The following is a 16,740-nucleotide window of genomic DNA, read 5'->3' on the forward strand; positions in this document are numbered from 1 at the left end:
ACGCAGTAATTGAGGCAAAAGGAGCTCCAACCAAGTATTGAGTATTGTACATGCTCATATTTTTCATTTTCATACTTTTCAGTTGGCCAACATTTCTAAAAATCCCTTTTTTGTATTAGCCTTAAGTAATATTCTAATTTTGTGACACACGGAATTTTGGATTTTCATTTGTTGCCACTTCAAATCATCAAAATTAAATGAAATAAACATTTGAATGCATCAGTCTGTGTGCAATGAATAAATATAATGTACAAGTTACACCTTTTGAATGCAATTACTGAAATAAATCAAGTTTTTCAAAATATTCTAATTTACTGGCTTTTACCTGTGTATATATATATATATATATATATATATATATATATATATATATATATACACATTATATATATATTTTTTAATTTATTAAATCAACATAAAAAACACAAGATACATTTACAATTAGTGCACCAACCCAAAAAATCTCCCTCCCCCACTCCCACTCATTCACACTCATTCGCACAAAAGGGTTGTTTCTTTCTGTTTTTAATATTTCTGGTTCCTACATTATATATCAATATAGATCAATACAGTCTGCAGGGATACAGTCCGTAAGCGATTGTATTTTTTTATGTCAAAAACAAAACAAAAAACCCCATACTGCCACCCGTTGCATTTATCCGCAGCTACAAAAAGGTTGGGGACCACTGGTCTACACCAAACCGGCACATATGCATGCAAGATACAAATGCATCGGTAATGCAACTTTAAATTGTTGCTGTTTTGAGGCAAAATGTTATGTATTTTAACAAAAAATAAAACAATTACCCAAATACTTTATAACTTGTTTTTAGTTGACGCAAATAATTAAAGGGAAAGTCCACGTACGTAACAACAACATCAACAACAAGACAAGCATGTGGCTGAGTTGATACACATTCATCTCCACACCTAAAATCTAACGTTTGGCAACACTACGACTTTTACAAAAGAAACAAATGACTTTTTTCTATTACTGTATAATTCAGTTCTTGCAATTAATCTTTAAATTACTATATTTATATGTCCTCATGCGTTCTGTGTGCAGTGTGAGTGACTTAGGTGTTAATGTAGGTATATTATATCAATCAGTTCCGGCTTACACTAAAACCCAACTGACGTGCGTTGCCGTCATAGGAATAGACCTTGTCTGTCAACTGGGGACACATTTTGAAACTGCACAGGCCAACTTTAACAAAATAGCTTAACTCTGGTTGTTGTCAAATGTCAACATGCTCAAGAATGTCAAAGTCATGTTACAGAAAATAAGTCCTATATCTGAAAACGGTCATTTCCAAAGTTGAGATATTGACTTACCCACAATAGTCAATTAATCTCACAACAATTTCTACAACCTTACATTGTTGGTTTACTACATTTCTAATTTATGATGTTGGTGTAGGTCTTTTTTCATCATCAAAAATGGCACGGCACACTTTGAAATTGTGACAATGAGTTCTCTTGTTTGCACCTTGATGTCAAGTAGTGAAATCCGTTATGCTACAACTGTGTCACGATGCAGCTACTGCAAAGGCCAAACGTAATAATCAATACAGTATCAATGCTAGCTTGATCAAATACAATCCCTAAAAACATCAAGACCAGCTGATGGGCGAAGTTGGTGTTTTGCACACCCACTCACTGACATCACTCCTTTCATGCGTGCATGTCTGTGCAACGTTGATATTTGCAGCATAGTGTAAAGTGAATTTCCAATTAAAGGATTATGATCAGTATGGTGAATACACAATTATGGCAATCCATAACACATATGCACCAAAGTATAGACATTAAATTGCAAAAAAGTACCTGATGGTGATCTCGGCTTCGTCCCATTGGACCTTGGCTGAAGTACTGCCTTCTTTTACAACTCCGAGCAATGTTGCATGCCGCCCAGTCTGCTTGTGAACACATCGCCCGCCAACACGGAGACCTGCATCTGCCCCTCCAATTACAGCCAGGACTGGCCATACCTCAGTGCAAAGTGTTCTTAGGAAGTGCTCTGATAGCTCGCCTAAGCCATGATGTCGTCCGTGCCGGCCTCTTTCTTCCTCGGTTCTCGTAGGTGCTTCCTGATTTTCCCGATGGGTGTCATGCTCCTCCCGACTCTGCACTGAGCGACTCTTTTTTAGCCGCTGACCCCCGCTGCTTCCAGAGGAACTTGCTGACTCTCTGAAGCAAGGCTTGATTTTATAAAGACGTTCAATCATGGTTTTGTTAATACGATGTGTCCAGTCGTCAGTGCGGTGTAAGATTCGGATTAACTGTGTGGTGGCTTCGGCCAGGACAGTGGCCATTGGGCTGCAAACTGGGTCTCCTGGCAAAAGGTCTCGGGGTGTACCGCGCATTTGCATGTCACAGATCTTAACCTGGAAATGAACAATATAAGATGAGAGAATATAGGAATATAGAGAATATAGTTCAAGGACTTCTTTTTTTCCCCCTCTTACCTTCTCCCCTGGGTTACTGCTATAGAACATCACACAGGGGTAAAGTTCTGTGGCATCCACGTCCTCAAAGGCTAATTTGGGTTCCTGTGGAGTCACATATTCGCAGTTCAGGAAATAAATGTTTCATTGAGTCCTTTGTATGGCAGAACAATAAAGTAATCATACAATACATCGCCATTGTTTGGTATCATTGCTTACTTTCCAGTTTAACAAACACGTGGATGACAATGGTACTAATGGCCATTATAAATAGTTTATGCTTGAAAGTGTTTTTTGTTTTTTTTTCAAAAAATGGCAGTTATGCAAGTAAAAAAGGCAATTAATTATTCAAACATCCATTTAAAATGATTTTAATGTAAGAGATATATCAACATTTATGCTGATAACCAATGAAACACCATAATCTCACCTCTCCATTCTTTCCAAATGAGATGGTTCTAGCCTCCATGTCCAGAACACAAGTGATGAAGTCTCCCTGGGTAAAACTAGTAAGTGTGAGAGTTTGTTCTCCATTATGGTAGAGGTTGCCACTGTATGCGCGGTATAACCACATGTCTGATGTGGTGCGGTGGTTGAAGTCATGCACAGGCCATCGTGAAACACCTACGCATGTTCCCTCATTGCCACGGTTCTCTTTTACGATGTGAAACTATGGTAGGGAGGAAAAATGTGTGAAAATATAAATCCAAAATGTCAACCAGCAGTCAAATTCTTCTTTCATTAATGGAAAACAACATATCTACATCAATTATTTATGTTCTGATGTGTATCAACTCCAGCTTCTGACTTGACCATGAATTTATTAGTTGGGATCATGTTATTTTGCGACTGCATGATTTTTATAATGCTGGAATAATAATAAGGCAATATTGTACCTTCCATTGATAGCACCCAGAGGAGACACCAGTGGAGGCCAGCCCATAGCCTTTACCCCCACTACCATGGGTCAACCCTTGTCCGTTTTCCACTACACAACACTGAGCCTTCTCAGGGTCAAATGACACTTCCTGAACGGGGAGGTTCTCCTCCTCGTCCTCCGAGTCTCCCTATTGATTTAAAAACTGTTAGTCCATCAAACAATTGTATACTATTAGGATACAGTTTAGGGAGATACAAGTCCTTGGTTTCTAACCTGTAGTTTGAGTTCATGTACTTTTTCTTTCATCTGGACTGAGTGCTTAGCTTGAGCAATGGGAGCTTCCCACATGCAGTCAGACAGCAAGGAGAATAGTCGCTCAACAACCTGGAAGACAAAAAAAACTAGATCTCATCAAATTTCAGCCAGATTGTTTTTTTCTTAAAGACTGCAGCGAAAGGTGCTCACAGAATCGGGCATATTGTGAGCAGAGGCGACTGCGTATTGAATGTCTGTGAAATGTACCCAGTCATCAGAGCTTCTGTAGTTGCGTGCACTGCCACTTTTTTTGTTTCCAATGAAATTTCTGTGAAACACTACGATTCCCACCATCTTCGCGAAATGGTTACTTGTTTCTTTCATGGGGTCTACACTGATGACGAGGAAGTGGATAATTAGACAAAGGTATGGAAATGTAAATGCCACTGTTGCTCTGAAAGTACTTGCTACCTACTTGCTACTCTGAGCAGTGTAATCACCTGGGCACATCAAATGTGTCTGAAATTGTCTCAGAGGTAAGTCATACAAAACATTTCATTTAACTATTGCACTGATTCTGATTTTATGGTATGCTGTGGTGGCAATTGCAGATCAGTGTTATGGTGTTATTTAATTATCAATGTGAAAAATACATGCTGACCATTGTGTTGTGTAACACCAGTGCTGTTGTAAAATTTTAACTTGTGCACGGAGGCACACAGCAGCAGCCTAAGCAGAAAAGCCCAGACTTTCCTCTCCCCAGCCACTTCGTCTAGCTCCTCCCAGGGGTATCCTGAGGTGTTCCCAGGACAGCTCGGAGACACAGACCCCCAACATGTCCTGGTCTTCCCGTGGCCTCCTACCAGTCGGAACTACCCTAATCACCTCCCCAGGGAGGCGCCTAGGGGGCATCCTGACCAGATGCCCAAACCATCTCATCTGGGTCCTCTTGATTTGGAGGAACAGCGACTTTGCTCGGAGCTGCTCCCGAATGGCAGAGCTTCTCATCCTATCTCTGAGGGAGAGACCCACCACCCACAGGAGTAAGCTCATTTTGGTCGCTTGTACCCATGATATTGTCCTTTCGGTAACGACCCAAAGCTCTTGACCATAAGTGAGGATAGGAACGTAGATCGACCGGTAAATTGGGAGCTTTGCCTTCCATCTCTGCTCCTTCACCATGACGAACTATACAAGGTCCGCATCCCGACGCCGCATTGATCCGCCTGTCGATTTTATGAGCCACCCTTCATGAACAAGACTCCAAGGTATTTGAACACCTCTATGGGGCAAGATCTCCTCCCCAACCTGGAGATGACACTCCAGGTTTTTCTGATATCATAGTTGCAATGACAGCTGCGTTATATTGTAAATAGAAACTAACTGCTAATCCAATTAGCTATTACGTCTAATCTGCGCACACTAATTTCAGAATATATTTAAATTGACACTCATTATATGTGGTATATTTGCTGCCATTGTTTACATTGATATTCACTTTATATACATATAAGAGGATATAAGGAGTATTGTACATGGGTATTTCAGATAGTTACCGTATTTTCCGCACTATTAGCCGCACCTAAAAACCACAAATTTACTCAAAAGCTGACAGTGCGCCTTTTAACCCGGTGCGCTTTATATATGGATAAATATTAAGATTCATTTTCATAAAGTTTAGGTCTCGCAACTTCGGTAAACAGCCGCCATCTTTTTTCTCGGTAGAACAGGAAGCGCTTCTTCTTCTACGCAAGCAACCGCCAAGGTAAGCACCCGCCCCCATAGAACAGGAAGCGCTTCTTCTTCTACTGTAAGCAACCACCCGCCCGCGTAGAAGAAGAAAAAGCGCGCGGATATCACCGTACATTTCATTTCCTTTGTGTGTTTACATCTGTAAAGACCACAAAATGGCTCCTACAAAGCGACAAGGATCCGGTTCATGAAAAGACGCAATCTCTCCATCCGCACACGGATTACTACCGTATTTCACAGCAACTGATATTCCTGTGAACCGCACTGTGGAACGGGAGCACGTACGGTGAATATTCGCACCACAGGGAATGAGAAGTCATCCTTCACTGTGGTTCTAGCTTGCCATGCTAATGAAACTTCCACCCATGGTGATATTCAAAAGGAAGACCTTGCCAAAAGAGACCTTTCCAGCCGGCGTCATCATAAAAGCTAACTCGAAGGGATGGATGAAGAAAAGATGAGCGAGTGGTTAAGGTAAGTTTAAGTTTACGCGAAGAGGCCGGGTGGCTTTTTTCACGCAGCTCTGTCCATGTTGATATACGTATGTTTGTGATTGCACATTTGCGTACATTTTGGGAGTGAACAGAGTTGTTAGAACGCTGGTTTTTAATATATTATTAAAGTTTGACTGCCCTATCTGACTGTTTTTTTGACATTCCTTTAGCGCAGTTAGATGCGGCTTACAACACCGGGCGGCTTATAGGTGGACAAAGTTTTGAAATATGCCGTTCATTGAAGGCGCGGCTTTTAACCCAGGGCGCCTTATGGTGCGGAAAATACGGTAAGTATTTTGCATTTATCAATTATGCAAATTAGACAATGAACATTGAACTCCCCCAAGCAAACCAGTGACACAGATGGAGTGCTGTTCTGTGGGAAAGAAAGTATTTAGTGTTCAAGCTCGAAAAATTAGTCCTCCAAACAAATGTTTTGTCTGATGACTAAACTGACGGATGTATTGAGCTCCGGATGCATTGGGCTATACTTGTTTGGAGTTTACGAAATTTGGTCTTTTACATTAACATGGAAAGATAAAGGTATACCTGTGTCATTTGGTCGTCTTCCATATTGGCCTCACACGCCGGTAGGACAGCCTCCAAAACATGAAGCGCAAGAAGTCGAGTTCTCAGGTTCCCCACCAGAGGGACCCCTAAATTGATAATATGAGTGAGAGACCTATACAGCTTTTATCTGATTACATATTTTCAGTAAAAACATCGTCATACCTGAGCAGCATTTCTGTGCAGCAATATTGAGTAACACTTCAGTCCATTTGGGGGAGGCCATCTTGGACTGGATGGCTTTGGATGACACCACTCTCCTTAAGAAGACTAGAAAATCTCCCAAATGTAGCTCAGCGGTATGTTGATTGCGTAGTAAAGCTAAAAAAAAAAGCAACAATAAAATTACTTTGGAAAAATCACACGCCAAACCAAAACCAATTACCGGTATATTATTATTTCTTTATAAGGGAATGAGACCAAGTTTATTTAGTTACCTCTGAAGTCTTTCTTCTCAGAGTCAGCAGAGTCCTCTTGTTTGCTGTCTTGGTGCTTTTCAGAAAACAAGATGCTAACTCCTGCCTGGGCCAGAAGGTTCTTCAGTTGGCTGCAGAGGAGGTCCAGCAATGACTGGACAATCTTTGGACCTAATTTGTCTGCATATGTCCTGTAACATTAAGTAGAGCCAATGTTTGAAAAAATGTTTAGTTTTCATGCCTACCGTATTGCTTCTGCAAGACACCAATTACCCAGTACTGATGGCTAGTATCTGCAGCAGCCGTGTGGAGGCCACTTTGAGAGCAGTGCTAAGCTGGGATACTCCTGGTTTGTGTAGAAGCTGGAGGGGCTGTCCCAGCATGGTCTCTGTACCACACAGCTGGGACAGCACATTGAGTAACCCACTGGAGATGGCCAGGGAAACGTCTACAGGCTGGTAACGCACACTCAGAGCAAATACAGTCACCAGCAGAAGGCGTTGCTGGGCTTCTGATTTGAACAAAACCAAAAGAGCAAGCTGTTAAGGATTGCTACTGGAAAATTACTTTGCATGCAGATAAGCATCGAATCACTCACTCACACATTTCATCAAGTTGTATTTGAATTAAAGTCACTGAATGTCAAATATCTAAATAGTTTAACATCATTTTAACATGATAATAAAGCTGTATAAACAATCATCAGGTCATTTTGATCTGGGTTTAAAGCAGGTGGCCCTCTGTGGTGTTACCCATTTATTTTCAAAGCTTTTTATGATGTTCATTTTCACTTCCAAGGTGTAGACTTTTGTTTTCTTTGGCACACTGCCGCTTGGATAACATAATGATGAGTAAAAAGTAAACTAAAAACAATGTTTTTTGTATTTTTCCTCAGCGTAGCAGTCTCACTCGACGGACACACAGTGCAGCAGTAGTCGGCTGCCTCATGCACACACAGCCGCTGGTGCACTTAGGCTACTGTGTCCTTCTACAGCGCGGGCTGCAATAAGTTCTTGAGCTGATCTCTTTTTACCTCACCGGAATTACAATTTTAATAAATTTAGGGGAGCAATGAAACATTATTTCTCGGAACACCATAAACTCAGGACAACCTGTATTTTTTTTTTTTTTAGATCTTACCTATGTGGTGTTTGTTCGCCTGCAATGCTCTTTCCAGTGTTACAGATAGTTGCTCGTATATTTTATGAACTGCTGTCTGGATTTCCAATTGGAGGCTTCTCTTAGCTACTTTGACACCATCCTGTAAAGAAATCAAACAGGGTAAAATACATCAGCTTTAACTATAAATCCCACTAAATACATACAGTATTGGGTTTGGATCATTTTTCAAATTCCACTTTTACATTGCAAAGTCGCTAACCTGATAATGGTGCAGCTGCACACTCTCTCTTTTCTGACCACCATTGCCAACAGTGGCCAAGCCAAAACAACCAGCCAGGAACTGCAGCCGGACAGAGGTGAGTAGGGAAGAGGACTGGAAGGTACCGCAAGGACGATCTGTATTCTCCGGCTGGCCGCCTTTCTCTTCCATACCAGCAATTAACACCACAATTTGATGCAGGGCTTCTAACCTCAGCTGGAGACACAAACATTGCATTAGCCAAGTGCAGACATTAGGAGTTTATATTATACTCACTGAACTATATACTATAAGCATGTATTGTTTGAGAAGAAACTAACATCTTAATTCTACTGAATGTGGTATTGATTTTAACTGGGTTGATTACTTTTTTTTTTGCTAGTATAACTTTGCCAACCATTACAAGACAAACAAATAGACACTTATAATTACATGTTCTTCAGTATGTGTCTATGTTAACATTTTAAACAGTAACATAACTATTGAACGAAAGAAATAGTGAAGCAAAGTGTCTCGATATTTCTACCAGATACTCCTTATGGGACAGGGATAGGATCTTCTTACTCCTTTTAGACTTTTATCTATTTCAGTGCAGATGTGATTGTTGATTGTACTCAATAATATTGAATATGATCTAAATGAAATTGATTGATTATTTTGCAATAATTAAATGGCACTTATTACTTTATCACATGATCGAATGGACTCGTGAGGTAGTGAGTGTGCAATGGGTTATGAACGTGTTGACTATCTTTGTATTTATTTCTATCAAATAAAGATGCAGTCATCATCAAGAGCTGATGTGCAGCAATCCCATGACAGTCAGTTTCTAATGCACCTCTGTTGCAAACATGCACATGCTTGGGCATAACCAAGTATACCCAATTGTAGTAGGGCATAACCAAGTATACCCAATTGTAGTAGGGCATAACCAAGTATACCCAATTGTAGTACATGGAAGAGAACATAAAGGAGTATGTTCTCTCCTCATGGGAAGTAGGACAAAATTACTCTGTTATAATGTAGGGGTGCCCGATATACATTTTTCACTTCCGATACAGTACCAATATTAGGGCCTTTAATATTGGCCAATACTTATATTAATCCAATATGACACCAGCATAGTACATACTTTAATTATTTTGTAATGTTGAATGTTTGAAAAGGCTTGAACAAGTCAAATTTAGAGAAAAATCGGTAGGTATAAAATACAGTAACCTAATGACGGATTGAAGTTGAGTGGTATTTTTTGGGGGGGCACCACTGAGTGGCCATAATTCATTAATTTAAGATCATGACACAGTAAGTTGAATGATGCGAACCCGTCTGTTACTGGATATGTTCCACTATGTTTCTTCCTTGGAGACTTTGTATCTTTAAGTAATATGCAACTTTAAATATTTGATACTTGTTTGTATTGACAAATGTGGTGTTTAGACTGCAATATTGTTCAATTAGGACACGTGTGTCTAGGTTGTGTGCTATTGTGTGCTTAGCTGTTGTGTAGCTGCTAGCTCCTAGTAGCCTACCATGTTTACCTTTTGTAAATGACTTAACTAAAACACAAGAAAGGACCAACCTTTGTGTGCTTATTAGAGGACATTTAGATGTTGACTGGTTGTCCAGCCTTGCATTTAAACAAATGCGCTGTAAAACTGCTTGTATCTGAGCTTATATCGACCATTTTACAGAAATGCCATATCTGATATCAATTTTTCCCTATCAAAATGTTTAGCTTTACATGTGAAGGCTCAGAAAATACTGTTCTTTCCGTACAATTATTTTGTGTTGACCTGCTCAAAACTGGGGACATTTATTGGGACATTATTTGGAGTTAGATTTACTCAGGCCAATATCAGTTTTTACTTGTTGGGCCAAAATGTTATCTTTCAGGATATTAGCACAAAGCATATTTCCACTTAAACAGTACGATTATTGTGTTCATGCCATTTTGTGGTAATTTGACAACGATAATTGTTAACATGTTTCTCCATATACTGGTTTAACGCATGCGCAGTGTTTGTGGGCGGGAAGAGAGGATCGAGTGTTTCCGGTTTTACCTCTGTGCGTCAGATGATTAAAGGTTGTGGACCGGAATATACGTCGTGTTTATTCACCCTCATTTAACATTGGTAGCAGAGGATGGTTGAGGATGGCTGCAAACTATAAAATACCGCCGAGGTTTGACGAGTCCAGGCCATACAAGTGCTGGAAAAATGAAGTTAACATTTGGACGCGGGTTACAGAACTAGATAAGAAAAAGCAAGCACTTGCTGTGGCTTTGGGACTTGAAGGAAGAGCCAGAGAAATCGCAATGGAGATATCTGCGGAGGAGTTGGACAATGACAACGGTATGACGGCATTATTTGCAAAACTGGATGACGTTTTCCTGATAGAGGAAAAGGATCGCGCATACGAAGCGTACACGTACTTCGACCGCATCACCAAAAGTAGTTCTGTTTCAATGGTGGACTATATTATTGACTTTGAACAGCGCTACAACCGGATGAAAAGGTACAATATGACAATCCCTGATGCGGTGTTGGCCTTTAAACTTCTTGACACATTCTGCCTCGATGAGAAAGACAGGCAGCTAGCACTGACGGCTAACACGGTGCTAAGCTTCTCGTCAATGAAGTCAGCTCTCAAACAGATATTTGGAGGTAAAACAACGGGCTCGTCAAACCAGGACGCAGCTTTCCTCACAGAACAGCCACAATGGAGAGGAAGACGGAACGCACCGTTTTAACGTGGACAACAAAGATAGGTGACGCTGCTACCTGGTACAAACCCACTGGATAGGTACGGTAAACAATCACGTTGTGCCGTGTGTCAAAGCACATGCCACTGGGCGAAGGACTGTCCGCACAAGAAGCACGAACAAGTAAAATTGACTGAAAATGACAATTTGGATGAAGTTAATATCCCGCTGTTAACAAATGATCCCCAGTCTAAAGCTGAGATTTTTATGACTGAAGCTGCAGGCTCAGCAATCATAGACACCGCCTGCACTCGCACAGCGTGTGGAGAAAAGTGGCTTGAAAGTTATGTAGATAATCTCAATGAAAAGCAGGTAAATAAGCTCAGAAGTACAGAAAGGTCTAGCAACAGACAGTTTCGTTTTGGAGATGGAAATGTGATTCATCGACCAGAAAAGTGAGTCTACCTGCTAAAATAGGATGGACAAAGTGTAACATTGAGACAGAAGTTGTCAAAGTCGATATTCCACTCCTGCTGAGTAAAACATCATTAAAAAAGGCAGGAACTACATTAGACAGGGAAAACGACAGGGCAGTGATGTTTAAGCAGCAGATACCTCTTCAGTTTACCAGCTCAGGACACTATTGTGTTGACATAAGAGACAATGATGACATGGAATGTCAAATTCAAGATTTATTTGCTGAAGATGAAATCCTGATCGTAACAGAAAATATGTCCACAATCGAGAAGAACAAGGTCCTTCTCAAACAATTTGGCCATGCATCAGCAGATCGCCTGCATAAGATAATTCAAAGTTCAGGGAACAAAGACAGGGACTGTCTCACTATTTTGCAACAAATAGTGGATGATTGTGACTGGTGCACCGCCTTGGACTGGGCCTTAATGGCTAAGAACTGCATGCACAGTGTACATGGCTATAGTCCACATCAACTGGTATTTGGTCAAAATCCTAACCTTCCCAATGTATTGGTAAATATTAAATAATCTGCCTGCACTAGAGGGCACTACGGTGAGCACAAGAGTAGGAGACCACATATCAGCTTTGCATGCCTCAAGGAAGGCTTTCACTGAAGTTGAATGTTCAGAGAGAATAAGAAGGGCATTAAGAAAACAGCTTAGATACACGGATGAAAAATATGAGACAGGAGAAAAGGTTTACTATAAACGAGGAGATAGTGCAGAGTGGAAGGGACCAGGAGTGGTGAACCGTTGTGTTTGTAAGACATGGAAGTATTCTAGTTAGAGTTCATCCCTCACGACTTAATAAGGTGCACACACAGATTAATGACAGGAAAATTACACAAAGTAATGTTCACACTGAAACAGGATGTGGAAAACATGAAGAGAACATAACCGTTGATAGTGACACAGATGTTTTACACAGAGCATCATGTAGCTCAGATAATGAACAAAACACAGCCGGTGAAAATGAACATGACAGTGATGGAGAGGGAAACACGAGTGAAGGTGTCATTCAAACTGATGCACCTCAAATGAATCACAGTGCCTGTGATAATCCTGTCCCTGCTTCTAATGTGAAGCTGAAAACAGGACAGATTGTAACTTTCATGGAAAGAGATACAAGTGTAACATGTAAGGCTAAAGTACTCAGTAGAGCAGGTAAAGCCACGGGAACTTATAAAAACTGGTATAATGTGCAGCATATTGAGCCTGATGGCAGTACTGGACTAAAAGAGGCAGTTGACATGTCATGTGTACAACATCTTAACACTGAGTCAGCTGTCAAGGAGGCTGATGTACTCATAACAAAAGACATAATTTGATGCAGCCAAACAGGCAGCGATAGAAAGCTGGAAAAACAATAATGTTTTTGAAGAGACTGAAAATACAGGCCAAAAGTGTATCTCCACTAGGTGGGTCTGTAGTCTCAAAGAAAGTGACACTGGTATTGTACCCAAGGCCAGACTTGTAGCAAGGGGTTTTGAAGAACTTAATTTAAAAAATCTACAAAAAGATTCACCAACATGTGCTTCTGAATCGCTAAGGCTAGTGCTCAGTGTAATTTGTCAAAATCATTGGAAAGTCCATTCTATGGACATCAAGTCTGCCTTTTTACAGGGTATGGAGTTGTTGAGAGACATTTATGTCAATCCTCCCCCAGACGCTGACTGTATGGGGGTTCTTTGGAAACTGAAGAAGTGTGTGTATGGCCTTGCTGATGCATCTCTCTATTGGTACAACAAGGTGAAGGAAATCATGCTGAGCACAGGTGGTAAAGTGTCACAGGTAGACCCAGCAGTATTTTATTGGCTGGATGATGAAAACACAGTGACGGGTATATATATATAGATGATTTTCTGTGGGCAGGCTCATCAAACTTTTCAGAAAATGTGATCCCTAAACTGAAGTCTGGGTTCCAAGTGGGACGTGAGGAACATGACAATTTCCGCTATTTGGGAATGGATATTGAAACTGTTAATGATTCTGTACAGTTGCATCAGCACATTTACATTGAAAGTCTGCACCCCATTCACTTACAGCCAGTCCGTGCTCTAGAAAGAGATGCTCCTCTTAATGAAACAGAACAAGAAAAACTCAGATCAAAAATAGGACAGATACTCTGGGTTGCAAAACAGACAAGACCTGATGTAATGTTTGATTCTTGTAGTCTGACATCTAATCTAAAGAATGTGACTGTGCAATCAATTCACAATGCTAATAAGTTGGTTTGTAAACTGAAAGCTGAAAAAGTGACTTTGAAATTTCAACATTTGGGAAATTATGCTTTAAACCTAACTGTATTCAGCGATGCTTCATTAGGAAATCTTCCTGATGGAGGTACACAAGGGGGCATGTTGATCACCCTAATGGGAAAAGGAGGTACATTCTCCCCCCCTTTACTGGCAGTCCAAGAGGATTCGACGAGTGGTGCGAAGCACCCTTGCTCGAGAGATTCTTGCCATGTCGGATAGAATAGACAACGCTGTGTTTCTTGCCACCCTTTATTCTGAGCTCACTACTGGCACCGCTGGTCTAAATGCTCCAGCGTTAGTTTGTGTGACTGATAATCATTCCCTCTATGATGCTCTTCGATCAACAAAACAGGTCACAGAGAAAAGGCTTCGGTTGGATATAAGTGGCATCAAAGAACTAATTCACAACAGAAAAATACAACAAGTGTTTTGGCCAGCAACAAAAGCTCAACTGGCTGACTGTCTTGCGAAAAAGGGGGCATCACCCTTGATGCTTTTGAAAGCATTGAGTGAAGGAAAATGGGTTCTTACCTAAGTTGATTTTATTGTTTCTGTTGTTTAAAAAGACATGTATTTGTTCTCAAGAAACATCCATCCGTCCATCCATTTTCTACCGCTTATTGCTATTTAATTTTTTTTTTTTTTATAAAAGATAGGGAGATTGTTAACATGTTTCTCCATATACTGGGTTAACGCATGCGCAGTGTTTGTGAGCGGGAAGAGGGGATCGAGTGTTTCCGGTTTTACCTCTGTGCGTCAGTTGATTAAAAGTTGTGAACCAGAATAGACATCGTGTTTATTCACCCTCATTTAACAACAATGTCTGAATTGAACAATTATAAAAATACTACAAGTTGAAGCAAATATCCTTTTACCTTTCCCCGAGCTACTGGTAGGTCACAATTGCCTACTGTTTATTGTGGCAACATTTATTTTATTTTGAATCATTTAGCACAATACAACCTCTAAAACAATAAAACTACGTATAACTGTCTGTTACCGCATTGAAAATAGTTAAACATTTTAAAATGATTAATTGTGAGGTACCTATCGCAGTATTGTGATTGTGTGTGGCGAAGTTGGTAGAGTGGCTGTGCCAGCAATCGGAGGTTGCTGGTTACTGGGGTTCAATCCCCACCTTCTACCATCCAAGTCACGTCCGTTGTGTCCTTGGGCAAGACACTTCACCCCTTGCTCCTGATGGCTGCTGGTTAGCGCCTTGCATGGCAGCTCCCGCCATCAGTGTGTGAATGTGTGTGTGAATGGGTGAATGTGGTAATACTGTCAAAGCGCTTTGAGTACCTTGAAGGTAGAAAAGCGCTATACAAGTATAACCCATTTATCATTTATTTATTTATCAAAATTCAACATTTTATCAATTGATAAAATAGTCAATAATATTATATTACCCTGTCATTGGCAGTAAACTGCGGTTGGCCACTGAGGAAAAAAAACATTTTCTGCAGCCTTCCATGGGTTGAAATTAATTTGTTTTTTGTATTTACCATTCTGGAACACAGTATTGTTGTAAAATGAATCTGCTGTGTAACATGCACAACACAAACAAGTCAATAACTCACCTCTGCCCTGCTCTGCTGCTGTTCCATGGCAAGAATCATGGCCTGTGGACTAGTGGACATGCTTTCTTCTGGTTCTTTGAATGCTGGAGTTAGGCCAATATCACCGCTGATGAAGCTGATCATATTCTCAATAAGAGCATGAATACCAAGAGAGCGGTTTAGGTTCAGGTCTGATTCTTCATACGAGTATGCAAAACTGTAGCTGCGTTGACAACTTAGTTTTGCACGAAACCAGGACTCTGCCAGGGAGTCTGGAGAGCTATAAAGTAGACCTGAGAAAGGGATGAGTTGAGGAGAACGGTTTTAGGAGGATAAACCCATAACATCATTTGTTTGAGGGATGCATTATTTTGTTACAAGCACATTCAGGGCAAAGCATTACATTTCCACTGAAAAATGTTCAAACACACAAACTCTAGTTGTTCAAGGCAGCACAAATCAGCTATTATGACTTTTTTTTTTTAATGAGTGCAGTTTTCCATACTACTACTGAAGCCAGTGTCAATGTAGACAATTTGATATTACAAGGCAAGAAAGACATTTCTGTGCAAAGTAACACAATCTTTTTGTTTTGTCTATATTGTTATATGGTGTATATTGTCATGTGAAAAAATAAGTACGTTACAGAATAACATTTTAACTGTTTTACACTTGGTACAGTTCCTATAAATAAAACAGATTTTCCAAATAATCCCAAATGTTGCAAATAATGCTGTTAAAATGCATATTCACTTCTGAAGGATTGTCTAGGCAAAACTAGTTTGCCAATACAGTACAAATAAACACTAGGCCTTCTGGAGTAGCAATGCTCTGGAACGCTAAATGGTTGTTTGGGTTTGATTGATTCAACCACAGTGATTCATTAAAACAAAAAAAACAAAAACAAAAAAGTATCGCATGCAAGAACAGCCTTGAAACATTGCTGCCCACTGCTCCCCTCACCTCCCAGGGGGTGATCAAGGGTGATGGGTCAAATGCAGATAATAATTTCGCCACACCTAGTGTGTGTGTTTGACAATCATTGGTACTTTAACTTAACATTTTTCAACTGTAGTATTTTTGAAATATGAAATTAATGGTCAAAATGCCATTCTGCCTGTACCAGGGCCTGGGGGACAATTTATCAAACATACATTTCCAATGGGCAATAGTTTCTCCAAACCAAACTGCATTTACTTTGCTCCATTTCAATCAAACATGTTAAAGGGGAAATTCACTTTTTTTATTTTTTTATTTTGCCTATCGTTCACAATTATGAAAGACATGAAGACGGATGGATTTAATTTTTTAATGCATTGTAACTTGTGAATAAACGTGAACAAAAGTCCGCTTACAGCTGAACCAGTGGGAAGTCCTCTATTCCGGCCATAAAATCCAATAAATAACCATTCAAAGAGCGCCGACAATACTCCATCTACATTAGGTGATTTAAATATTAACCAAGTATTAGTGATATTGTTATTATAAGCGCTAACACAGACAAACTATTTATAGCGGCGATGTGATCACTACCGTGTGTCCCTATGTTTACAT

The 16,740-nt window shown here is 40.2% G+C and overlaps 1 protein-coding gene across 10 annotated transcripts in view; it reads right to left on the reverse strand.

Moving 5' to 3' along the window:
• herc1 (HECT and RLD domain containing E3 ubiquitin protein ligase family member 1) overlaps positions 1–16,740 on the reverse strand; it is a 192,752-nt gene that overhangs the window by 87,527 nt on the left and 88,485 nt on the right. For all 10 annotated transcript variants that reach the window (XM_061975157.1, XM_061975156.1, XM_061975161.1 and 7 more), the window contains 12 exons: positions 15,208–15,479; positions 8,193–8,408; positions 7,952–8,072; positions 7,085–7,322; positions 6,833–7,002; positions 6,561–6,716; positions 6,378–6,484; positions 3,601–3,711; positions 3,344–3,514; positions 2,878–3,117; positions 2,469–2,552; positions 1,828–2,387 (listed from right to left, as the gene is read on the reverse strand). In XM_061975157.1, coding sequence (XP_061831141.1) covers positions 1,828–2,387; positions 2,469–2,552; positions 2,878–3,117; positions 3,344–3,514; positions 3,601–3,711; positions 6,378–6,484; positions 6,561–6,716; positions 6,833–7,002; positions 7,085–7,322; positions 7,952–8,072; positions 8,193–8,408; positions 15,208–15,479 — 2,446 coding nt within the window. The remainder of the gene's footprint in view (positions 1–1,827; positions 2,388–2,468; positions 2,553–2,877; positions 3,118–3,343; positions 3,515–3,600; positions 3,712–6,377; positions 6,485–6,560; positions 6,717–6,832; positions 7,003–7,084; positions 7,323–7,951; positions 8,073–8,192; positions 8,409–15,207; positions 15,480–16,740) is intronic.

The sequence above is a fragment of the Nerophis lumbriciformis genome, linkage group LG15 (assembly GCF_033978685.3).
Source record: "Nerophis lumbriciformis linkage group LG15, RoL_Nlum_v2.1, whole genome shotgun sequence".
Classification (NCBI taxonomy): Eukaryota; Metazoa; Chordata; class Actinopteri; order Syngnathiformes; family Syngnathidae; genus Nerophis; species Nerophis lumbriciformis.